Source organism: Megalopta genalis, chromosome 15 (genome assembly GCF_051020955.1).
Source record: "Megalopta genalis isolate 19385.01 chromosome 15, iyMegGena1_principal, whole genome shotgun sequence".
NCBI lineage: Eukaryota > Metazoa > Arthropoda > Insecta > Hymenoptera > Halictidae > Megalopta > Megalopta genalis.
In genome coordinates this window covers 4,331,980-4,357,301 of record NC_135027.1, presented here as the reverse complement: position 1 = coordinate 4,357,301, position 25,322 = coordinate 4,331,980, and the positions used below count along the sequence as shown (strand labels likewise).

The window sequence follows — 25,322 nt, the reverse complement described above, 5'->3', positions numbered from 1 at the left end:
AGGTGACTTGGGGTTTCAAAATAACTCAAATACTATTCAGAGCCATTTGGAATGATAGGTTCTTTTTTTGTTGTAGAAATGCAGTTTCTACTACTTTTTGAAATTTCACTCGTGTACAAGATTAATGGAAATATTTTGTTGTTATTTAAAATGTTTTTATTACATTTTTGCCAAAACAAAAACCTATTTCAATGAGTTCTTATTTTTGTAAAGCAATGGAGTATTAATAATTCAATGTATTAAATTCACTGTACATTTACAATACCATACCGGTATGTTATAAAAACAAATGAAACAAATTTTATATATTCGGTGCAAAATATCCTGTTTTGTTCTTCATTTCTATAAGAAAGTAATTGAATAAAATTGAAGTCATTGTTTTGTCTTATAAACATTAAGCATCTTTCATGTCCAACACTTTCCTTTTATGTCAACAGAACAGATTTGTCTGGTTTTTTGTTTTCCAAACAGTTTCTTCGAACTTCAATATTAACCACATACACCTACATAAAGAGGAAATCTTAGTCATTCTCTGATTTTCTACGTTTCTTTGAACGTGGACTGTCTGTATCATGAGGACTTGGTGTAATGTGACTCCTTTTCCGTTTTATGCTACTTTCACTAGCCTCACTGCTACTGCTTGCTGCAGTTCTTGTTTCTCTTCTGAGTGTTCCCTCTCCTGTAACTTGCACCAATATCTAGAATGAGAATAAAATAATATTTGCTATTAGTGACAATAATGATGTTTAATATCTACAAAACTTATGATTGGATGTATACCTGCATATGCTGTAGACATTCTTCTTGCATTGAAATTGCCATTTTATAAATAAAAGTATCATGTTTATTATACATAATTGCATTTTGAAACATTAGCATGACATCGCGTTGGAAATGTATTGTAGACCTGATTGTGCCATTGTCTATATTCTTTTTAATTGTCGATAAATCCATGGGTCTAAATATTACTGAATGATAGCCAGGCGCTTGATCTTCTGTAATAGGTCTCAAAAATACAGATGCATATTTATGTGTGGCAAGACGATTATAAAATAACATAACTGCCTTTTTCCATGCTCTGTAATCTGCACCTTCTCCAGTACCTTCATTCTCTGGCTCACTGTCAATAGATGCGTTTTGTTTTTTGGAATAAGTTTTCATAGCACGTCCACCGCTTAATTTACTTAACGACGATTCTTCCTCATCTAATTCAACAGTATCTTCACCAGCGCTAACTATCGATTCTGTTTCCTTTTTTACATTTTGTTCGTTGTCTACAATCTTTTTATCTTCTTTTTCTTCCTTTACAGGAATATCTTCCTTTTTTAATTCTAACATAGTAACATTCTCTAATCGAATTTTAGATTCTTCTTCTATTTTAGATTCTTCGAATGTGCTTTCTTCTTTTTTAATAATAGGAACATCGTTTTCAGATTTAGCAGGCTCCATAAATTCTTGTTTTGAAATTTCAACTTCTTCTGGTGACACTAGTTGAGCAGAATCTTCTACAAGGGTAGTTTCCTCTATCTCTTCTTCTTTAATTTCTATATCTTGCAGGATAGAACTGGTTGTATCTTCCGAAGAATCCTTTGTGTCTTCTTTCTTAAATTCATCTGTATAAATCTCTAAAGTTTCTTCTGTGTGTTCTTCTTGAGATTTTTCTGGCGATTGTTCACTTACTTCGATGATAGTTTTCTCTTTTATTACAATTACAGGTTCCTCTTTAAACGATTCGACTGATTCTGTACTTTCAATTGTATTCTCTATGATTTGTTCTTCAGTTATTTTCTTCTTGTCTTCCGTGCTGTGTATACTTTCGTCATCTTCTAAAATCAAACTAATGTCTTGGGACTTTTCCGTGTCCTCGGTGCTGGGAAGATCATTCGTTACCTCGGAAGAAACACTAACAACTTCCGCCGATGGAACATCCTGCTGTTCACCAGTAATTTTAGCAAGATGCATTTCTAGTTGATCTAATTCCATATTTCCCTTATTATCTAGCTCTTCAGAAGACTCTCTTTGTAGTTTATTGCTAGGTGATTCTTTAGTCTCTGGTACAACGACATCTGTTTCTTCCTCTTCTTCTATCTCATCTTCTACCATATCATCCAGCTCTTTCATACGCATTTTGGAATCAGCTTCCTCTGCTTCCACATTTGATGTTGAATCCATAGTATCTAATTCCTCAATCATTTGTTTTTCTTCTAGCGGTGCATCTTTGCTACTGTCACCATCATTTGTCTCCAACTCAGGGAGAAGTTCATCAGGTACTGTCATCCTTTCGTGACTTGTAGATTCTTCAGATTTAACTTGCTCGGATGTACTAGATACAGTTTCAGATATTTCAGCAACAATAACTTTAGGTTCTTGTGGTTCAATAGCAACTGTCCCTATGATTTCTGCAATGTTCGATGTGCTAGAATCGATTTCTTCAATAGCCATTTCGCTCTCTGGTGAATTAGAGAGCGACACAACTTCATCTACATCTCTAGGCTCTGGACGTTCCGTAACAACTGGGACTTCTTGAATTTGGGGTACAGTAAGACTATTAATTGGCGTAGTAGTTGTGTCTAGAGTTTGTGGACTCCCAGTTATTTCTTCCTTTATTAATTCTTCTATATCACCAATAATTTCGTTAATTTCATCTTTGTCTATTACATCTGCGATATCTTTATGTATTGCATTTATTACGTCTATATTGTTTATTATGTGTACCATACTCTCCGTAATTGGACTATTTGGTGGATTAATGGCAAGTGATTGAGCAGGCATTGGTGTCTCATTTTGAATTGTTACTTGATGAACAGGTTGTGTTTGTAAAGTATGAACTTCTGTAGGCACGTTCTGTTGCGATACAATAGTTGACGTTGTCTGTAAATTTGGTAAGGGACCTCGTTGTGCATTAGTAGGCATTTCAAGCAACATTGATAAAGTCGGGGCACCAACTGATGGTCTCTCTGGTGGTGCATTTGTAATTGTTGAAGAAACTAATTGATGTAGTTGTGGGGAAACGTTCTGCGTCAATTGAGTATTTGGAACCTTAGGGCTAGAACCAAGTAGGCTTGTAATTGTAGGAGAGCTTGCTTGTGCTGTTGTAGTTGATGTCTGAATTTGTGTGGTAGGACTTGGTGATTTCAATAAACTTGTTAGTAAAGGCGATCTCCCTCCTTTACCCTTCTTTTCATCCTCGTCAGTTGCTTCTGTTGTTTCTTGAAGTTCTAGAGAAGTATCGGTAGATCTACGTTGATTTATAGCAGATGTTCCTTGCGGTGAATTCAATTCTTGCTTTTGTTGACGTTTGGCTAGCCATGCCGAATGGGCCCTTGCTTTTTGTTCTTGCTCCCGTTCTTCCTGTTCGATACCAAGCCACATTTTTTGTAATTTATCTTCTGTTATAGGTCCTGATTTTAACATATTTATTTCAGCTTTAAGTTGTTGGTACTCATCTCTTTGGAAGGCCAATATTTGTCCTAATTCAGTTATTCTTTCCTGTGTTAGCTTTCTAACTATGGATTCACCAGTTGTTTCGCCACTCTCTCTCTTTTTTCTCTTAGGAGTATCCGCATTTTCTAATAAATGTGCATACTGAATGGCACAAGACTTTTGAGAAAACCAATCGGGTGGCCTTAATGTTTCTTTTTCAACAATTGCCTTCAAGGATCTTGACACGCTCATCCAATTTTGGTCACCAGACTTCAATACACTGGATGCTAAACATAGTTGTTCGCGGGTACTCCAATTGTCATAGGTTCGTTTTAATTTCAGCCCTAAAAAAGATATTGTAATAGCAATTACAAATAAATTAGAAAAACAGCGAACTTGTGAGTAATTTCTGTGTAACAATTCCTACAAAAGTAGTAACGCTTTGAGAATCAAATTGTTGTTTACATTGTATAGGTTACAAAACAGTGTTAATCTATTTTGTTTCATTACATACACAAACAAAAATAATTAACTCGTTTAATCTTTTTCAATAACAAGTAACGCTTGTGGCATGATGTTGCTATATTATACGAACAATTAAGCGTTTAAGAAATGTTTATTAACAGTAAGTAGTTTTCTTAACCTTCAAATCAGAAACAAAAATAAATAATTCAAAAACTTACGGTCTTGTACTGACGTCATTTTTTCAAACAACAAGTTTAGCCTTTCATTAATGTATAGGCACAAACATTGAAATTCACAGATTAATTATTAAAAATTTATTCGTTGTTGATTCTTTACATTCAATTCATGTTGGATGTACGCTGATGTACGCATTGTTCCTTTCCAGTGGAACATGGAACGCGTGGACAGCTGATTTCAAATCGAAGAGCAGGGAACACGAGAAACGGAACTGTAATGGCGGATTCCAAGTAAGCTGTCAAAGAATGGTGCATTATAGTTTTGATTTTATTCATGGATCGTCAAACGTAATTAATCTAGAATCGAGTGAAAAGTTCGTTAATATGTATCCAGTATGTGAAATCGACGAATTAGTGGTGCAGCTGATGTAAATTGTACATGTACATATATATATATATATACATAGCTGAAAGCGCGAGTGTTATATTAATTGTACATACCAACCAATAAATTCTATAACTGTTTTTACTTTGCAATGATGAATAACCGAAGGCGGACAAATAACTTTACATATGTTAGTTCGTGCGTAAAGTATATGATATTTATGCTCAATTTCGTTTTCTGGGTAAGTAAGTTTTTCACATCTTTAATATCTTAATAAATTTTCTTTAATTGCTGTAATCATCATCTCAGTACTTGTCTCTCCAAATTACATCAAAATTTGGGGAAATGGTTAACTACAGGACAATACAATTTCAAATATAATATTTTATTATGTAGTTATTCGGAGGATTGTTAATTGGAGTTGGCTTATATGCATTTGTGGACAAATGGCAAGCTACTGGATCTGTTAGACTGGAAAATGTGTACGATGTGGTCTTGAATATTTCTCTTGTAATGGTCATTGCAGGAGGAGTAGTCTTTGTTGTTAGTTTTGCTGGATGTGTTGGGGCACTGCGTGAAAATACATGTCTTCTGAAATTTGTTAGTACTACTACATATATGCTAAGTGAACATTTATAGATTAGTTAACATATTGTTTTTTTGTTGCAGTATTCACTCTCTTTGTTGGTGTTCTTTCTCCTTGAAATGGGAGTAGCAATTGTTGGTTTTGTGTTTCCCCATACATTGCAATCATTGTTAGAAGAATCATTCACAGATAAGATTATACAAACGTATAGAGAGGATCCTGATCTACAGAACTTCATTGACTTTGGGCAACAAGAAGTAAGACCTTCCATAATAGCCCAATAATATATTACAAAAATCTATAACATTGAATGTATGAATATTTTGATCTATAGTTTCAGTGCTGCGGTTTGAGCCAAGAAGGATATTTGGATTGGGGAAAAAATGAATACTTCAATTGTTCTAGTCCTAGTGTAGAACGTTGCGGTGTGCCGTTTTCTTGTTGTATCAATGCTACAGACATATCAGTATGCTCATTCTAATATTCAAACTTTTAAATAGCAGTAGTATAATTAAGACACAATATAAATAAGATGCCATTTAAATTTTCAGAGCGGTCTTGTGAATATAATGTGTGGGTACAAAGTTCAAATGTTTCCAGTCTCTGAAGCCGGCAAAAAGGTGTGGACCAGTGGATGTATTGAAATTGTAAGAAGTTTTGCAGAACGAAACTTGTATACAATAGCTGGTATTGCTTTGGGTATAGCCCTTAGTCAACTGTTTGTAATTTATCTTGCCAAAACACTAGAAGGTCAAATTGAATTACAAAAATCTCGTTGGCATTCCTGAGCTTGACTTCAGGCCACCTACCGCTATCAGATTCATTGCCCTCCCAGCTGGCAGGTGGCCAGTGGCCGAACAAGAGGCCAAGATGTCGAAACGCACGTAAACGTTCGAATGACATTACTCGTTCTTTTCGCGATCTTCGTATACATATTATGCATTCTTTTTTTGATTAGGCTTGTTCTTTATTTTAAAAATTATTTTCATATATACTTAAACAAAGGCTAGCTTTAACTTACATACTTTCCTGTTGTTGTAAACGTTTTTTTGTTTTTTTTTCATCGTTCTTATTAAATCGTTGAATGCTTTAGCCATATATACATTTTTTTAATGAAATTTTATTTACATAGCAGCAAACTGGTCACACTAGTTCATTAAAAAAATGTGATCCAAGTATAAGCCTTCATTTACATGCATATGAATTTGCATTTACAAAAGCTACTCGCATTTGGGTAGAATTTTTAGTTAGTATAAGATTACTAAAGGATAGAACAGTGAGTACATGCCAAGGTAATTGATTTAATATTAACGTGCAATAATTATTCATGTATGATTTTCTGAAAAAAATATCCTTATACAATATTGAATTTCATACGATAGTAATTTTTGCATCAGATTTTCAAAGTATCATCAGAATAATGTATCCATACATATTATAAGTACTGACAGTTTAAGCTTTTGAATAATTGATCTATAAAAGACTTACAATTAGATTATGTAATTTACAAAGTAGACACAATTTATATGAGGTTTATAAGCGATTGAGTTTTTATACTCTTCTTTTTCTGTATATTTATGCAATTATTTGCAAAAATGCTTTAGCAGGTAAATCGTTCTCATTTTAAACGAGAGCTTTTTGTTATTCTTTTAGATAAAGAATACTTATCAAACACAATAGAATACACTATATAAGTACACAGATAAAATACGCACATCGTTCGAAAAAATTAACTTCGAATCTCTTTTGCTATGTATTCATGTTTTTTAATCTTTATATGAGCATATTATAAAAATATTGTAGGATTTTAAGAAATAGTCGGAAACAGGCCTTGGGACTGAGATTCGTATATTGATCATCGATCATCTGTACAAAGCCTTCCGACTTTTTCCTAATTTCTTAGCCAAAATATTCTTATAGGTCTGGTGGGTCCTGATCCCCCAATATCAGTAAGCACATAGTCATTTACAAATCCATATAGTTTCGTTCTATTATATTACATTAGTGTAACTCTAATCTAATGTATAGATGAAGAAACGTCCAGTGCCAAAGTCAGAATATTGTCTAACATTTTTATTTGGAACAAAACCTGACAATAATCTGGTGTAAACGATTCGTTTATTGAGTGCATATGGAGTACATCTGCGTGACTTTTTATCGAGAATAAATGTAAAACTGATATATGAATCCATCTAGTTTGTAATAAACAAGTATTATTCTAATATTGTGTTCTTGCCATTACCAGTGTTCGAATATACATATAATATGAAAATGAAAAAGAAATGTTCAATAAATTTATGAGGTGATTCATGTAAAAATGAAGAAAACAACAGCTGGTGTTATTATTCATTGTAAATTAGTTTATTTATACAAAGAAGTATCTATAGGCACACAATCTGAATATTCTAAAATAACACTTTGACCATCAACAAGTTCAGAATTTTCTAGCAACTTTGTTAATAATGTATCCATTTCATTGGATACCAGTTCACCAGTTGCATGATGAAATAATTGTAATCTAGATGCACCCGCTACATGATTATTGTTGGACATTTTAAGTATGTCAGCCAACGAATCAATGGCTTTTCCTATTGTCCAAGTCATATTCACATAAATACCCTTTGATGGTCCTATATGTTTATTATACATTTTAGGTGATGGGTATACAAGAAAGTAGCAACGTTCGTTCATTGGTATATTTTTAGGACCAACAGCAGAACCCTTTATACGCATAAGACGTACCTGTAAAAATAATGTTTAGTGTAAACTTATACGCATAAATTCTATCTTACAGGTCATTTAAATACCACAACATACTTTGTTGGCCATTGCAATGTTTTTAGATTTCTTTAAACTAACTGTAATTTCTTGATCCACTATAGCTTTTGCTTCTGCAAATTGTTTCTTTGGTATCTGCCATTTTTTCAATTTCATTGTCTTCTCTTCATTGGAATATTCTAGACACCCATGGTATCTGTGTTTCAAACAAAAATGTTTCTTGCACTTGATGCAATTCATTTCAATAGGTGAAGTTTCTTTGCATGACTCATCTGTGCAAATGTAACTTAAAGATTTTGTCTTGGTGTCTGTCACATTGTCGCGGAAACTTTCGCATTTGAGAGAGTGTGCCTGAAAGTGTTGCATGCAAAAGATTACACGACAATGATTGCACGTGAACGGCAAAAAATTTAATCGTTTGCATTCATCGACTGAACATCTTTCCCCCAGATTTGGAAAATCCATTATGAGTCCTTGTTAAAAATAAAATAAACATTAATAAGTAAATTGTAGATACATTGGTTATGTAAAGTATTCAAGTATATACTTACTTAATTAATTGTGAGACGGTGTCGGAGAATGCAAATGATTTTCACTGAGTGTGCCCAAAGCAAGATTATTCCACTTTTGTTCCAATTCCTTTAGTGTCATTTGCGAATCGCCATTGTCACTTTCTGGATCAGGTAATTCTGCTGGTGGTACTACAATATCGTCGATGGGCAAACAGTCATTTTGCCAAGCTTCATCGATCACGTCTAATAATTTACCGTCTGCACACACCTGACTGTCCATTCCGTAAAGACTCACTTAATTAATCGAACAATGTTTCGCTCACTTTAATATATGTATGTACATATGTATAAAGAACTTTTGTACGACCGAAATGACCGAATTCAGAACAATGCACATGTATGCCGAAGTGGATGAAATCCTGCGCAATAAAATATATAAGGTCATTGTACTCTGCTTACGTGAATGAAGATACGGAAATTGTTTTTTTATATCGTATGTTCGTAGAAAATAGTACAAAAATTTGTTTAATCGAATTACAACAAAAATTTTTGCGTTATTTTTAAATTGATAAGCTTACAATAAGATTGCATAAAACAAGATCATTGTTATAAGAAAATTATAACAAATCATATTTTTCCATGGTGTCGGATTGATTTCAATTTCTATGAATAAATATTTCAAAGAAAAAGTTGTTATGTATAATGTTTTTAATTATCTAAATATGTGAAACAAATAATAGAAATGATTCGTCGCGCCATATACGGAAAAATGCACAAACAAATAGCTAAATAGTACCATACTTTTAACGCTAGATGGTGGCGCGATGATACTTCGGCGCCATTTTTTAAGAAACAGGTATCAATGAAGAACTCAACATGTAACAATCGTTATTAAATTACATAGCTGCAGAGGTCTTCTTAATTTTACTTAGACTAGAATAGCATTTATTGCAGTGCGTTATTTTTTATTTAACGGTTTTACACACTAGAAGTACATTGCATCAAAGTAAACTTACTTACGATACTCGATCGACTGTGCTATGTTTAATATACGTTAACGCGTCAACTCGTATCCGTTACATCTAACTTAAAAATACTTAACGCTTTGGTTCCCAGATCATGTTTTATTTAGGTCATCTTGTTTGAATCATTTAAAATAAAATCCCCCGTTATTTAGCCGCTTTTCGCATTTGCCCTGTACAATGCCACTCGAATTGCACCGTAGAGAGCCGTTGCAGAGACACGTCTAATGGATGGATTAATCTTCTTGATTACGGTGTTCGTCGATTAAAAGATTCGAGTCGCGTTTCTCGGCTGTCTCCTCGCAGACACCTAGGTTGCAGAACAATCCGTCGGCGCAGGGACAAAGGATATAATGAACGTTGGTCAACTGCACGTGGACACCGTCAGGATACGACGCAGTCATGTTGATGGTGGAAGGGATGCCTGGTCTGCACACTTCTCCCACAGCATGCATAGGTCTGCACTGAGGGGTACTGTACCTGTTTGCTCCTAAAATCAATCGTTCTATTAATTTCATCGCTTATCAATAATTATCAATAAATATCATCGCGTTCCTTTAAGCGAGTTAAAGCCGCTGCCACGATTCAACGTGAACTCTTTCTGCAGTGTCGAAACGCTGCCCTTGAGCTTCGATTTCGTTCTTGGAAATCGGGATAAGTCACAAGGAATAAAACAGCACACGATTTCCTTTCGATGGCACCATGTGTAAATTGTTACCATCGAACGTCATACCTATGGAGCAACAGTATCCGGGTCCGCATTCCAAATTATTCTGACAGTGAATATAATCCGGTCGGTCCGTTGCGTGGGAGAGACAGCTGAACGAAAGGAGAAGAATCGAAGCGAGCAAGATCGACGCCATCGCAGCTCGTTTTGTTATCAGACACCTGGGAACGATTATACAAAATTTTCACAGTTGCAATAGAACAATATAGGGATGTAGTTCAGTCATATTTGAGCTCGTATATTCGCAGCTCGTTTTGTTATCAGACACCTGGGAACGATTATACAAAATTTTCGCAGTTGCAATAGAACAATAGGGATGTAGTTCAGTCGTATTTGATTAACCCCTTAATGCGCAGTTTTTTTGAAAAAGGCCGGCCAAAAAAGATCAATTTTTTTTAATGTAAAAAAACACAATTTAGAACGTTGTCTTGGCAAGAAAATTACAAAAATACAAAAATAATCAAAATTTTTATTGCAATTCTAATTTTCAGAATATTATTATTATTATTATTATTATTATTATTATTATTATTATTATTATTATTATTATTATTATTATTATTGTATTTTATTTTACATTATATTTTAGTAAAATATATATTGAAAAATGAGCGAATCAGTATCCGAATATGAATACGCTGTCGGAAAGCGGCTCACAAGGAAAAGATAAGTCGTAAGTGATAACTAGAAAAAGGATATATTTTATACTTGAATAAGTAAGTGTTATAGCTTACAATCTCATGTAAATGATAAATATCAATAAAACGATTGTTTTTTTTTGCTTTCACATTGTTATTTTCAATTCTCGATTCCATTCGAGTGTGAAAAATTATAGCAACATAAAGTACAACGCCGCTCGAATTATCTCGAGTGTGCACAGTTTGGCCAGTTTAGCGCGCTCGAGTTAACTCGAGCGTGCACGTTAAGGGTTAATCGGCATGCTCGGTATCGAGGCACCCTTATTTCCTTGTTCCCTAAAGAAGGAAAGAGGGAGACAAAGGAGCCTCCAGGTAGGTTGTTCGTACATGGACCGATCTTTCGTCCAGGGCTTAGTCACGCGTTAATCAGACAACGAATAACTGAGGCGTCAACTTTCGACTCGTTAGAAACTGTAAAAACCGTACTATGTATTTAGCCGGCGATGTTGGGTCGCGAGATCGCTGATATCCACGACGTTTGCTCCAAATTCTGTATCATCGGTGACTCTGACCCCCATCTTTCTCCCGTTCGTGATAATGTATCATTGATAATTATATAATGCCCGACTGCAGCGATGAAACGATACACATTATTTTCGAGGACACTCATTCGGGCTCTATGTTTCTGCGTAAATGACGTGTCCTCCCGTGAACGTAATTATGAACGTCATAGACCGATTCGGGAGAGTTAATATATATTTTATATTTTATAAAGAGTATATTAATTTTATAAAATATATTATATTTTATAAAATACCGCTCGCGTTAATCTTGATCTCTTAATACGCGTTCACGGCACAAAATAATTATCCTGCAACGATGCTGTAAGTTTTTTCATTTGAAGCCCATTAACACCTTTCCCGCGAATGTAAAGCGTCCATAAACTGAGAGATGAAATGAAAGAGGAACGCACATTTTGCGAACAGCCGCGTAGAGTAAGTCTCTGCGGATCGGACGCGCCGCGGATCTCTTTAATTTCTTATTTCGATACTAATTCATCGAAACGCTTGTAAAATGTTCTTGTTCTGTTCTTGTACTCACGCGTGAATCCAAATCCTGTTAATCTCGTATACGGCCGATCACGACTTTTGCGTCTCTCTCTTTCTCTCTCTTTCTTTCTTCGTTTCTCAGGTGTGACAAGATCAAATAGAACAACGATAATTACAGATAGGTGCGTACATTCACGGATGCCAGCAGAGATCGTTCACGTTGTCCACGCTCGGCGAACACTTGTCGGCATTTGATCGCGTGAACCGGTGAGGCTGTTGTTTTTATATCGAAGAGGAAGATTCATGGCACGGGTGTCACGGTCGGATCGATCGATCTTCGTGCCCAGATACACGAATCTTTTTTTTGTTGGCGCCATTATCCCTGACGATAGTGGCGCAACTACCACCGAGAGAGTTGCAATCACGATTGCCTGGCTAAACTCTTATCTTTCAGAATAGTGACACTAATTTATCTGGAACAAGGCAAATTAATTTAATGTTCTCATCGTTTGAAATAAACGGTACAACCATCGAGTTCCTCTGGATTCTCTAATATTGATCTTCCAGATTGGTTCTGCAAAAGCATCAATTCATGATGAGAAGGAAAATGAAATGGAAAAGTTTAGGAAGATATCTATCTATCTGCAGTGATTAAAAAGACGGAAACTTTCTTGGTATATTATTTCAATTAAAATCATTTTGTTGGAGGTCCGAATAAAATTTTTCTCGTCACCTTCGTAATTACCACATTTCACAAACAGGTAGGTTCAATCGAAGATCGTCCGTTTTATAATTAACTATTACGTAATCAATTGAATGGAAATCCCGCGATGCGAGATCGCATCAGATCCTGTAAGCTCGTACGTAGGATTAATAATTAATGCCATTTGTTGTTCGGTATTATTGGAACAATGTCTATCGTCGGGTAGCGATGGGGCCGAGTTCAATGCGTGCGCGTAAACTTCGATTGAATCGACGTCACAAATACTTTAATGAATCTCTGGATTGCCATTTTTTTAAAATCAATTTCGTGTTTATCGGTCAGGAACCACGAGAGAAGGTTCATCGATCTCGGCTACATATCGAATATTGCTTCACTCTTAATTATACTAAGTTTCTAATTTACCTATAATCAGCATGAGACCAGCATTTCCTGTGCGATCAATTCGTTGTCGATTGTACGTACCTGCGGGTATTGGTAATTGTAATTGCACAAGCTGGATCTATCAGTAGCAGACTATTGTCGTAACCTTTTCCAATAAAAATTGCTATTAAACCATTATTATCATTGATTAAAAAATAATACTATTTATTATTTCTATGGCTCCACAATGGTGGACGCTGAGTGCTGCATACTCAAGGAAATGTGAAAAAATGTATTCTTTTAATGTATCCATATTTGTGGACGAAAAATTGTACAGTTTCCACTTTACTTTGGTAACGAAAATGGTAAATGCACGACTACTGCTTCAAATCGGAAGATTCGTTATAATATTAGAACTTTAGAGTAAATGATTGAAGTACAAACCTAACGCTCAATATATTTTTACATTATTTGTATAACATTAACGAATGTTTGATGTAATCGCAAATGATTCTTACCGGTTCGTCTTTAGCACGCTGTGTAAATAGTGACAAAAATCATCTGAGCATCCTGAAACCTAAATTTAGCGCCATTGCTCGTAGTGGCAAAACGCTCAAATTGCTAGACAAATTATTTTATCGACAATTAAAATCCTTATAACTTTTTGGTAAAAGTTCGAACAGTTTTATACAGATGGTACCGCTCTCGTTTTCGAGGCCATATTCGCGTTCTGTGATACGCTTATTATTTACAACTATAATGCTTCAATCTGGCTCCTTTGAATGATTACATACCTATGAATGAGTGAATGTTTAAATATTCAAAAGATAAGTAACATTGTTATATCACAGACGCGGTCTGTGGTTATATTACATAATTTTTCTGAGTGTAATTTGAATTTAAATTATGATCTCGAATTTTTAAATCTTTTACGTTCGAGTATATAGATGGCATCTTCGATGATAGTTAGCCATCTGTCAGCGACTTTGCAAGGCTTCACCCCAAACAGGTTAATCTTCCCTTACTATAGATAGAATCAGAATAACTGGAAATAACCTCATATCCCATGCAAAGGGTTACGATGTTTTCGGTTTCGCGGGGTTACAACTATTTATAAAACCAGCTATTCGAACGTGTGCCATTTAAAATGGTTGAACACGCATTACCGGCGTTATTTCCGAGATAATTGCTTGTTGTCTCTCAGCATTAGTCGGCGATTTATCGAGGAATTACGATTCCCGTGATGGGACTTATGGTTTCGTGAGATCGGTGGATTCACTTTATTTTTTTTTTCAAATCCTGCAACAAATTCAATCATGGTAATCTCTTTGAACACAAGTGTCTAGGATAAATAACAACTTCAAACAGATATTCGATGTTCTTTAGTAAAAGTGATTTACAATGTTACAGGCTTTCCTCGGAGCTCAATTGGTCATCACTCTTATTATGGTCAGTGTCATCCAAAAATTGACTCCACATTTCTCCTTGGCGAGGTGGATCTTATGTTCTACAGGGTACATTGACATGATTGGTAACAACATTGATCAACCAGAATTTAAAGTTAATAGAAGATTTATTAATTGCTTAATAGGTTGACACGTTACTTGTATCCAACTGACCAACAGTTAAGGAGCCTTGTGGGTGTACCCAAAGAGAAACCCAAGAAAGGCAAGCACATGGAAAATGGAAAGGTTGCCGATGTGTTTCAAGTTCCTAGAAATCTGGATATTACACTGGAGAATGTTAAGATAAATACTTTAGATGTAGTGCATTTAAAATATTATACAGAGTATCAGTGGTTATTGGATTTTTCTGTTTATGCTGCAGCAGTCTATGCTCTAACAGAGGTTGGTAATGGTTTCTTTGAATGTACAGAGTATGAAAGAAATGTAAAATGAAAAGTTTAGGCTCCTTTCTTTGTGTTTTCATAATGCTTTGTATCAAACAGGTGTATAATTATTTCTATCCAATCAAAGATGAGATAAATCTAAGTATGCTTTGGTGTTCATTGGTTTTGGGTTTTGCATTGTATCCTTTTCTCTGCTGATTCATGTCAGGGTATACTTTCTCTAAAGAATGATTCTTTTATATTGAGATTGACTTCCTTAATTATTTACTTAGCAAAGTATTGCTCTCCTTGTGGATAGAATATTTCAAAGGAGAGGAGAGTATAGGTGAAAGGTCCACATGTATTGTGACCGGATTTGCTTATCTTCTCATAGCTATGATGATTCTTATCGTTGATGAGAACAATCTTGAAATTGGATTGGACAAAGCTTATGCAAGCTTTAATCACAGCGCATCTTTGTTTTTAGATAATCAAGGTCTTTCATCTACGTAAGTCTGTAGAATCTTAACTAGGAGCTTTCAGTTTGTCTTTTTACATTATTTCATCTCTATATATCCATACTCTGATAATTTCCTTTATAGTGGACCTGCATCAAAAATTGTTATAAAATTCTTTCTTGCCTTGTGGTGTGGTTTGCTCGGTTCCTTATTTACTTTTCCTGGATTGAGAGTGTCAAAAATGCATTGGGATACATTAAGGTACTGAGACTATGGTAACGTCAAAAATGTTCTCACTGGAACGAATGTTTAACAAACTACTATGTTTTAGATATTGCGAAGACAGAAAGCTATTGTTATTGATATCAAACATTAGTTATGCCTCTCCACTTCTATTGATAAGCTTATGGATTAAGCCTATAAGTAGGGATTACCTTACAGTTAGAATATTTTCTGGTATGAATGGTCCACTGTAAGTTTTAATTCGCTAAAGACTTTAGTAATATGTTAATTGTATTCTTAAAAATAAATTTTTACAGAATGACACCCGCGGCTTTCGAGAGTATGAGGCTGATTGCAATAGTCGTTGCGATTTTATTAAAGTTAATATTGATGCCGACGTATCTGCAATCATATCTAAATTTAGCTGTGCAACGATTAGAGAATCAAAAGAAGGAAGCTGGTAGGATAAAGAACGTTGATTTACAGAAAAAGGTACTTATGAAAAAAACACTTAGGACGTAATCGTAGTTATCAATTATATTAATAGTCTTATTTCTAATTTGTTTCAGATTGCAGCCGTATTTTATTATTTATGTGTTGTCGCGTTGCAAATCATTGTTCCATTAATTATATGTCTATTTTTAACGTTCATGTACAAATCATTAGGTAAAATCAATTTCAAAGTATTGTTTATCAATTTTATATTTTCATATATTAATGTGTTTGTATATCTTCGTTAGGTGGTTATACGTGGGAGGGTATCTTCAAAGATGAAGCTTTGGAAGAGTGTCCAGTGGATGAATCACCAATATCGGTACTGAAAGGAACCAATGATGATCTTGATAAAACTGTTGCGCAAACCGCGCAAGATTTTCAACTTGCATTAGGATCTTTGAAGCAGGTATAACTATAGTTTCATGGACAAAACCACAAAATCACGAATACACAATATGTTATTTTATAGATATTTACAACAGACGTGTACAGAGGTCTATTTGGTCTAGCAACATGGTGGAGTTGCTTCACATTATTTGCGTCTACTGCCATGGGCATGTTTTATCAATCATATTTCTCCAGTATGTGAACAGTCACCGTGAAAGATAACGCATTTCACGTCATTTCGCACAAATTTATGTCAATCTCTGCAATTGGTCTATCGATTCTACTGCTACTGGAATATTCAACGAATATTTTTCGAAAAAGTACCTATTTCAAGGTACGCACAATATCGACTGTCCAAAAAAAACATTTGTACTAACTTTTAAAATTTGTAATACATATAGTAATAAAAGAGCTGAAACTCAACTACGTCAAAACAAATGTTTAAATTTTCCATATAATGTGTGGCGATTATACAAAACCGATGGAAAAGTACATGAGGTGGTAGCACACAGAATAGCAGAGAGAAATTTACGGATATTTTACGGTCGAATCTAAGTATGGCTTCTGAACGTGTGCGAGACATAAATAAATTGTATCACTGCCAGTAAATAAGCTATTTAACATTCTGTGAACGACTATTTGATTACCATTAATAACCTGTCGGCGTATCAATACCGTTTTGGATTTGCTGAAAGCAAACTTTCTTCGGCTACGTCATGATCATAGATGAATCACATAGAGGTATAACATTGCCTTTTATATTGTAGCAATTCGATTCTTGTATATAATTCTGTAAAAAATATTCACATTATTACGTATTGCAATGTACTCGTATTTTCAAAAAGATACGGTCATGATATGGCGATGAAGAACAGTTTATATCCTAGTTTGTAAATAACCGTACAATTATGTACATTATGTCGCATTACAAAAATCTTCTGTAAAAACGAAAACTTGATATCAAGCGATTACGATTCATGAACTGTCCCATCTTGGCATCTTGGAGAAAGTGTGATTGTACCTCTGAAAACGTGTTGATGTGATGCTACTCACGTATCAACCTGGTCGCTTCCGCAATATATAACTCCCCACGGGGTTACTTGGCGTCAGAATAGTTGATGTTCCATTGTTAATACGATCGTTCGTTCCTGTGAGACAGTGCTAAAGTTCTTTTAAGTTTCTAAAATGTTGGTGAGTACTGAGAGCAAGTTTCTCAACTTCAATGAAGAGTAATTCTTTCTACTAGAACTTGTTGCAACCCATTTATCTCTGTTCTAGTTGCTAAAAGATCTATTTCTTTCAGAAATACATAGTACTTGGTTGCATAGTGCTTTCCAGTGCATTTGCTGAGCCACCTATTAATGGTGTGAAACCCACAAATGTATTAGGCACTTCTGACCAACATGCATCCTTTAGTTTCATTAGGCCAGGCTTGACACAAACTGCCTTTGCATTTAGTGGACCCAGCTCTCATCAATCGTTTAGTTCCAGTATTGGAAATCCTTACTTATCACAGAAAGTGTTCCCTAATGTTGCCAATGCTCTTGCTTATAGAAATCCTGGCTTAGGTCTGTAACTATTTAACAAAATAATAGTATTTATCTTGTTCTAAAAACGGAATCAGAGTAATTATGTGTTATGTTACAGGAGTGTTTCCAGTTGGTCCAATTACAAATGGCTATGCAGCTGCACCAGCTGCACCCACATATGTATCTCCTGTAGCTGCACCTTATCCCTATCAAACTGCTGCAGATCCTGCAGCATTGGCTTATTATCAACAGTTGCAACAAATTCAGCAACCTCAGGTACAAGGATATAATGCAGCTGCTTTGTATCAGGCACAATTGGCCCAACTTCTTGCTTTAAGACAAGCTCAAGCACAATCGCATGCACAAGTTGCTCAAACTCAACAGGTAAAACTTTCAGTTATATGACAACTAATTATAATAATTTGTAGAAAATTCAAATGTGATTTTTGTTTAATAGTAATCATCCACAGGTTCCCGAACAAGTCGAATTACAGCAAGAGGAACAGCAACAGCCCCAGCAACAGGAACACCAGCCTCAGAGTTTGTTAGGCGTCGCTTATTCTTCTGCACCTTCTGTAGCACGTGTGAAAGTCTCTGGAAATGGTTACAAATTTGACTTTTAGATGATAAGAATGTATATAATAATTTTATTTATTTGCATTAATTTAATGTGCGCTGAAACAATTTGTATACTACTAATTAATAGCCTAAAGATACTGAAATAAACACTGTGAATCCTTTATTGCAGTTACTTGATTTATCATTTATCAAACTGTTAATAAAATATCAATTTAATATACAATGATAAATATAATAAAGTAATAACGTTCTACGTCAGAGAATTTTGTTACTAAAAGTAAATAAAAAAGATCCACTTAAGGCCCCGGGGGGATTCGAACCCCCGATCTCCTGTTTACTAGACAGGCGCTTTAACCAACTAAGCCACGGCGCCGCTGAGCACCAATTTCGATTAAGGCGTAGAACAGTTTTGAGCAGTAAATGAATTTAACAATTAATTATTGGTAACAATATTGTTGAACGTCTTTATAACTTATACAAATGAAATTAAGAAAAAATTAATTACTTCCTGGCGACAATAGAAAACTCTACCTTCAGAAACGTATTGAACAGATGGAATAAAAATTTACTTCACTATTAAGCCCAGAATAGTCATTCATTTTCATCGGTCTTATCTATCTTTGAAATGTAAAATAGTACCTACTCTTCGAAGAAAAAAAATGATTTATGTTATATATATTCGCAGTCGGTAGGACTCGAACCTACGCTCCCACTGGGAATCTGATTTCTAGTCAGACGCCTTAACCACTCGGCCACGACTGCTCCGAGAAATTGCCTTAAATTTGAAAAATTCAGAGCAACTAGAAATTATTATAAATAATCAAGCAATAATAAAATATTAGAATATATAAAGAATTATTTAGCATCGACAAACCAAGAACTACTTAAAGTGTATTATTGCAGTGAGTGATTATCCTCGTTTCTCATTGATGACTTGCAGATGTTAGAGTTTTTATGAAAGATAATAATTTAAATTAAAAGCAAAAGTATATGTATTACAAATATTTGATGGGAAAAAAGAAATTGACCCCGACGTGATTTGAACACGCAACCTTCTGATCTGGAGTCAGACGCGCTACCGTTGCGCCACGGAGTCTTCGTTACATCGATCTTCTGAAAACGGAATACTTTCTTGTTCTGTCGGTCTTGAATCAATAACTCATCAAGAAAAGCTCATTTCGTATAAAAAAATATCTGAAATAAAGAAAGTGTTGATCATATTTCAGTTATGGAAAGTGTAGTACATTAAGTCATTAATCTATCATATTACATTATATTTCCGCAACCCCTTAGGGCCGAAACTCGCTGTTGTGCTCGGTCCGTGCAAGTATAACCATGTTCACATTGGCGGGCAAGCATCGCGCCAGGCAGATCAAGTGCTGAATAAAACTCGGAACCGAAGTGCCTTGAAAAGATCAAGATCAGCCTCAGATCGAGCTTCGGCGTTCGCTTTTGTACTTTGCCGAACGTAGGAAAGGATAGCAAATGAAAAATAAATAATAACGCAATATAAAACTTTTTTATATATTCTTAATGAGACTTCTATCTATGTAATTGTAAGGTTTTTCTGTTTAAAATAAGACCATATACGATATAATTTCGTAAGATTATATTGATATTTATGAAAAATATAAATATACTTTCCATATTAATGTTAACTCCTTGCAGTCGAATGTCGCCGTACAAGCGATATCACATTTCTATTCACTAGATCGAATGTCGCCGCAAAGACAACAAAAAATAAAAACATAATATCGCTTTATACAAAATAAGACATTCGACGCAGCGGGTAGTTCACTTGAAAAAGTCCTCGACTGCAAAGGGTTAACTTAACCATTTTAGGAAACCAGTAAAACGTTATCCTAGACAAAATTTGTATTTTTGTAATTTATAAATTCTTGATAAGTATATTGACAATAATAGCGACAGCTTATTTTTTAGGCACATAGCCTGACGGTCAATTTATGGTGAGGTCATAGGTACCTGGGGTACCATAGGTCACCTGGGTACTTGATAAGACGCATTTGTTGATACATGTTTGAAAAGTTAGGAATCTTTAAGTATGGCTTTGGCCATAGAGTCGAAAAGGCCGAGATGACTGTGATTGACCGTCCATCACATCGAGGTACGTTCCTTACATTTGCTAAGAAATGTGCAGTAAGTGTCCACATGGCACATATCCTTCTTTAGAAGGATACGTTCAATCCTAACAGAACACAAAAACCGATATTATTTACCTATAATTTCCTAATTACAATTGTAGTCCTGTCATTTGTGACAGGCTAGGCCTCGTGGCATAAACAGTAGTCATATGTTCTCTGGAAAGGTAGTAGAATGTCTACATGATAAGACAGGGTAAATGTAACATCATCAATCATCAGTATTGTTGCAGTGTGTCTACAAACAGGAACGCGATGCGTGCTCACATCCCGCATGCAAGCACCGATTTATCCGAGGAACATGTTGCTAGAGAAGGCCGGTCTTCTCCCTACGTTGAAAAGAGTTTCGCGCGGGTTGTCTCACAAAGCCCCTCCTAGCACCAGGATAACACGTTAGTGGAGTTGGTATGCTTCGATGGTTGTGCTGTTCCGTCATACCTTGACTTTCGCCCGTGAGGAATTTTTTCAACAGGAACGCATGCGACCGATAGATGCGCTAGTGTGCACGCACACCACCTTGGCTGCGTGCGTGTGCACGTAGGCCACGTGACGTGCTGACATAATACACAAGCTTGAAGGTAGAGGATCCCCCACTTCTGAACCGCGCGTTAATTTTAGGGGAAAGCGTAATAAGGTTTGATCCATCCACGAATGTAGCGACACGGGGACCGTCATTGTGTTGCACTACGGACGCGGAGACACGATAACGATACGATAAACAATTTACGAGACATCTCACCTACATATACGTACTGGAGACACGTTATTAATTCCGATTTTGGGGAAAAACGGTGTCACTGTCCCGTAATGATGCTTCGATCCGAGCGGACGAGGTTAGAAGCATCGTAACAATGGATTATCGAGGGCGGAGGTGAAGCGGGAAGATGTCTGCCGCCATCGGGGACGGGCTAAACACGTAGCCCTGCCGAAATTTCAGCCCATGCCGGAGTCAATGAACCGATAAGCAATGGAAAGAGGTCGTTGGGGGCCAATAAAGTATTGTACGTCACAGAGGTGCTTAAGGCCCGCGCGGCTCTTCCTCAAAATTGTGTCTTTCCGATCCGCGGCCACCACGTCCATCGAAGAGGTAATATCGATGGCGGCGAATATCAGTCGACGTTCATGCGTTCCTACTACCGAGTCGGTTAAATTGTTGATTATGTCCATTCTACTCGTTAACTACAGATTACTGGAGGCTGCGCGTAAATTAGCATACTCCTCGTTCGTCGTACGAAAGGCGAAAGATAAACGATGATGACGAACGGCGCACCAAGGTCCACGGCGATCCTGGATACGCATGGACAACGTCTATGTTACGTATGTGTGTAGCGGTAAACTCGATGATTATAATTCAATGAATAATTCTATCGCACACCGAGCCACGTTAAATTAATACAGCTCGATGTATTTTAAACAGTACTCGGGATTTTTACGTTACAAAATTGCGTTCAAATCGTACCTGATATCGATCACGTATATATGTATGTATTTCGTTTCCTGGGAAAAAGATGGTGGATGTCATCGACATCATGATGTGATATTTTTGATAAAAAAAATTCCGTGGAAAACTCCGTGGAATCTTGACAATATAATGATACGTGTATCTCAGAATTTTCCGTATCTTAGTCGAAGCATGATTTAATAATATATGTAACGTGTACGCGGAGATGTTTGAAGTTTGAAGGTTTAATGATTAGCAATCAGAATCATTTAGGCTCAATCAGTTGGTGCATTGTAGCAGGGAAGCATAACGATGTTGAAAGTTCGGTTCAGTTCAGATAGATAAGTCCAATCGAAATGTATGTAGTCGTACGGATACGTAATCTTGTTTCGCGATGCTAATACGCAACAGTGATTATCTTGTAAAACTTATATTGTGTTACCTATTCTTATAAATTGCACGCATTGCAAGATATGCGGTAATCATTCTGTTGTGAACTTATGGAATCAACTCCGTCGGTAATATAACTAAAATTTTAAAACAAATTGTGCTACCATCTACGGCAAAATCGTCAAATTTCAAGCCGATTAGTTCCGGTTCTTGTTGCTAGATGGAGCAGCAAATGCCCATAATATCGAGGCCGATTCTGATTGGTGCCATCATATTTAACCACGAATCATATAAATCTCTCAATTCAAGAACCTTTCCATTCTACTATACATTCAGTACCCCACAACTGCTTTGGAAAGAGGACGAGACATGACTGAGTGAGACAAATCAGCGGGCTCCAAATTTCGATGATTGTGCTTGAACATGGCGACCAACGACCTAACTTCACCCTCGCTGCGCACTTCTTATTACAGGGTCTCTACTATGATGCTGATGTATTCTTACCGTTTATTGCCTTAATAATAGAATTAATAAATGTATTTAATAAATGACAAGTATAATTTAAACTTTGAATAAAAACGTAGTAAAGTACTAAAATTATTAAACAAATAGTGCTGCCACTTGCGGCAAAACTACCAAGCTACTGACACGGATTTAGGGATTATATTTCCTAAGTTCGTAATTAAATATAATTCATAGTTTACCCTCAGTCACATAATATTCTAAACTAAAGGTGGACTAGCAACTTCACAATTTATTTTTTTTATTGAACTATTTTTCTACATATAACTACATGTATAGTAATAAGTAAGAATAACCATAGAAATTTGTAACAAACTACACTAAATAATACAGAAAACAATTTTACTAACATATCAACAACGACATATTTGTACTGGGACACATGGGCTAAATTAATTATCAGAGCCTAGGGTCTTTTCTCTGCACTTTCTTTCTCCAATGATACATATACATATAGGGAAAGAAGCCGCCATTTTAGTCGACCTCCATGTCGAACGTGTTAGCCTAATCCAAGGAGGGGCTAAATGAGACAACCCGCGCGAATGTCGCTCAACGGTACGAGAGAGGAGAAAGGTCATTCATATTATCCTAGTATTTCGCGTCTTGTGTGCGGGATGTGAGCACGCTCCGCACTTCAGTCTCCTTCGCACTGAATTTCAGTACAAAGGAACCGCGTTCATTATATTTCCCGCCATCTTTCTTTCGCATTCATGCACACGCGACGTCGAACGGTACCGTCATATCCACTTGTACTTTTTGCCCGATGCATTTAAGCAGTTGAAATTGTATAACAACGAAATATTTCATAATTTCAGAGTGACCAATCAATCGTTTTGGTGCTGAAAAATTATTGCAACACAAAGGAAACCTGTTGAAAAGATTATGCCCAGGTAAATAATACTTAAAATGTTGTAGTTGCAAAATGAAAGATAGACATGACCCCGACGTGATTTGAACACGCAACCTTCTGATCTGGAGTCAGACGCGCTACCGTTGCGCCACGGAGTCCGCTTGAACGACGTTTCCTGACCGCTAATTTTCTGTGTCCAGACATGTAAGCCTGACAACGGAACTCCGTCGAAAGAATTATTGAGAAACAAACTGAATAATCAACCATGTCAATAGACGATTCGTTATTTTTAAAAGATATAGGAACCGCAATTGCAATGTTTAAATTTCATTGTATAATGTCTTCTGTATAAAGAAACATATCTATATTTCACGTCCACGTATCTACGTATTTAAAAAGTTGCATGTGTACCAACAGGGTGTGGCTCGTGGTAACATCTTCAGAATGAAACACGGATCAGGCTAGCAGATCATCGAGAAGCATAAGTACTTTCATGGCGCTTTTTCGGGACGGCTGGAGTTTATTATTATACGTGTATATCATCGCCGCTTCCCCTGTCTGATCGGATGGCTGTTCAATAATCGACCCTGTTTACCAGAATGGTCAAGAATGGCTAGCCCCCGGTGATAACAATGGCAACAGGATTCTATCCGCTTGCAAGAGCATGTTATTCAAACCCACAGTTTGGTAACTACGAGAATGCCGATGTTTCTCAAATCTCTTCCTTTTTCATATTACTAAAGATAATCGTCGTCACAGTATCGCACGTCCTATTTAAAATTTATGAAATTCTAACTTTGTTCATAGATAATGTTCCTATACAAAAACGAAGTTATCGACTGTGTTACAGTCTTAGCACAATGTTCGCGAGAGCATCGGAAGATGTCTCTGGTTCGAGGCACAACATGGTGAAGCTCCTGCAGCAACGTGCGCACCTAATAGGTGTGAACCACGGCGCCGCGTGCCGACGCAACCCATTGGACCTTCAAAGGAGTCGGTACCACTGCCTTCTTCCGCTAATTACACGCCGCGGACCGCGAAGGCTGCGAGGAATATAATCCGGGGACGCATCGGCGTCTACCTCTGCTATTGCGAATGGAAGCAAAAATTAATGGCAGCGGTGGGATTCGAACCCACGCCTCCGAAGAGACTGGTGCCTTAAACCAGCGCCTTAGACCGCTCGGCCACGCTACCCGTTGTAGTCTCACCGCTCCCAAGGTCGTTATATGTAGACCCAACATATATGCTAAATCTGCTAAATAGATAACAGGAAGCGACACGACGTTGCAAGTTGCAACTCTTTTGGAACGGATTCTAGAGATGCAACCGCAAGCATGTGATAAGATTTCTTCAGAGAAAAATCTACTGTTTTAACATTTACTTTTATTTATTTTAGATCATTGACGTATATGTGAGAGTAAAGAGCCATTGTTCATCCCCGCAATGAGAATTAGGGTTTGAAAAAAATTGACCATACTTGCCAGCTATTCCCTTCACTACCGAATAATTGTAGAAAATGGCCCATGCTTTCTAACACATAGGGAATCGTGTCCAAGGTGCTGTTGATTTGACATTTGCGTTTATTTATTTTAGGTAATTAAGATACAAGATAGTGCC

The 25,322-nt window shown here is 36.2% G+C and overlaps 6 protein-coding genes, 1 long non-coding RNA gene and 5 other non-coding genes across 14 annotated transcripts; 4 read left to right on the top strand and 8 right to left on the bottom strand.

The window, feature by feature from the left end:
- Positions 1 to 221: 221 nt before the first annotated feature.
- Brd8 (Bromodomain containing 8) lies at positions 222 to 4,271 on the bottom strand. The gene is made up of 3 exons (XM_033466300.2): positions 4,107 to 4,271; positions 781 to 3,767; positions 222 to 698 (listed from the first exon to the last, which is right to left on the bottom strand). Exons 1-3 carry the CDS (start codon positions 4,123 to 4,125, stop codon positions 522 to 524), a joined length of 3,183 nt encoding a protein of 1,060 aa, XP_033322191.2. The 5' UTR covers positions 4,126 to 4,271; the 3' UTR covers positions 222 to 521.
- Positions 4,272 to 4,346: 75 nt separating this feature from the next.
- LOC117218150 (tetraspanin-33) lies at positions 4,347 to 7,257 on the top strand. Its single transcript, XM_033466312.2, has 5 exons — positions 4,347 to 4,690; positions 4,846 to 5,049; positions 5,119 to 5,292; positions 5,370 to 5,501; positions 5,587 to 7,257. The coding sequence occupies exons 1-5, from the start codon at positions 4,601 to 4,603 to the stop codon at positions 5,821 to 5,823; spliced, it is 837 nt and encodes a 278-aa protein (XP_033322203.1). The 5' UTR covers positions 4,347 to 4,600; the 3' UTR covers positions 5,824 to 7,257.
- Positions 7,258 to 7,374: 117 nt separating this feature from the next.
- Positions 7,375 to 8,504, bottom strand: LOC117218151 (AN1-type zinc finger protein 1). The gene is made up of 3 exons (XM_033466313.2): positions 8,365 to 8,504; positions 7,853 to 8,286; positions 7,375 to 7,777 (listed from the first exon to the last, which is right to left on the bottom strand). Exons 2-3 carry the CDS (start codon positions 8,276 to 8,278, stop codon positions 7,397 to 7,399), a joined length of 807 nt encoding a protein of 268 aa, XP_033322204.2. The 5' UTR covers positions 8,279 to 8,286; positions 8,365 to 8,504; the 3' UTR covers positions 7,375 to 7,396.
- Positions 8,505 to 9,269: 765 nt separating this feature from the next.
- Positions 9,270 to 12,083, bottom strand: LOC117218152 (astakine). Of its 2 annotated transcripts, none has more exons than XM_076526631.1 (3): positions 11,952 to 12,083; positions 10,081 to 10,235; positions 9,270 to 9,837 (listed from the first exon to the last, which is right to left on the bottom strand). In XM_076526631.1, coding segments are annotated over exons 1-3 (411 nt in total). In that variant the 5' UTR covers positions 11,954 to 12,083; the 3' UTR covers positions 9,270 to 9,583. The 2 variants fall into 2 exon arrangements, with proteins under 2 accessions (XP_076382746.1, XP_076382747.1); XM_076526632.1 differs by having other exon boundaries at positions 11,814 to 12,035.
- Positions 12,084 to 13,806: 1,723 nt separating this feature from the next.
- Positions 13,807 to 16,658, top strand: emei (transmembrane protein 161-like emei). The gene is made up of 11 exons (XM_033485416.2): positions 13,807 to 14,164; positions 14,256 to 14,359; positions 14,437 to 14,692; positions 14,794 to 14,873; positions 14,967 to 15,182; positions 15,276 to 15,392; positions 15,463 to 15,603; positions 15,671 to 15,845; positions 15,923 to 16,019; positions 16,094 to 16,254; positions 16,318 to 16,658. Exons 1-11 carry the CDS (start codon positions 14,162 to 14,164, stop codon positions 16,435 to 16,437), a joined length of 1,470 nt encoding a protein of 489 aa, XP_033341307.1. The 5' UTR covers positions 13,807 to 14,161; the 3' UTR covers positions 16,438 to 16,658.
- A 346-nt stretch (positions 16,659 to 17,004) lies between these two features.
- LOC117229173 (uncharacterized) lies at positions 17,005 to 18,504 on the top strand. Its single transcript, XM_033485429.2, has 4 exons — positions 17,005 to 17,426; positions 17,539 to 17,803; positions 17,883 to 18,148; positions 18,235 to 18,504. Exons 1-4 carry the CDS (start codon positions 17,421 to 17,423, stop codon positions 18,385 to 18,387), a joined length of 690 nt encoding a protein of 229 aa, XP_033341320.1. The 5' UTR covers positions 17,005 to 17,420; the 3' UTR covers positions 18,388 to 18,504.
- A 138-nt stretch (positions 18,505 to 18,642) lies between these two features.
- On the bottom strand, positions 18,643 to 18,716 carry TRNAT-AGU (transfer RNA threonine (anticodon AGU)). The gene has a single exon. It is a non-coding gene; the product is annotated as a tRNA-Thr (tRNA).
- Positions 18,717 to 19,023: 307 nt separating this feature from the next.
- Positions 19,024 to 19,105, bottom strand: TRNAS-AGA (transfer RNA serine (anticodon AGA)). The gene has a single exon. It is a non-coding gene; the product is annotated as a tRNA-Ser (tRNA).
- Positions 19,106 to 19,367: 262 nt separating this feature from the next.
- TRNAW-CCA (transfer RNA tryptophan (anticodon CCA)) lies at positions 19,368 to 19,439 on the bottom strand. Its single transcript has one exon. It is a non-coding gene; the product is annotated as a tRNA-Trp (tRNA).
- Positions 19,440 to 20,739: 1,300 nt separating this feature from the next.
- LOC117228586 (uncharacterized) lies at positions 20,740 to 22,899 on the top strand. 2 transcript variants are annotated; one of them, XR_004492343.2, is made up of 3 exons: positions 20,740 to 21,080; positions 21,160 to 21,589; positions 21,688 to 22,899. It is a non-coding gene; the product is annotated as an uncharacterized LOC117228586 (long non-coding RNA). The 2 variants fall into 2 exon arrangements; XR_004492342.2 differs by having other exon boundaries at positions 20,740 to 21,589.
- An 892-nt stretch (positions 22,900 to 23,791) lies between these two features.
- Positions 23,792 to 23,863, bottom strand: TRNAW-CCA (transfer RNA tryptophan (anticodon CCA)). The gene has a single exon. It is a non-coding gene; the product is annotated as a tRNA-Trp (tRNA).
- A 954-nt stretch (positions 23,864 to 24,817) lies between these two features.
- TRNAL-AAG (transfer RNA leucine (anticodon AAG)) lies at positions 24,818 to 24,899 on the bottom strand. The gene has a single exon. It is a non-coding gene; the product is annotated as a tRNA-Leu (tRNA).
- Positions 24,900 to 25,322: the final 423 nt, after the last annotated feature.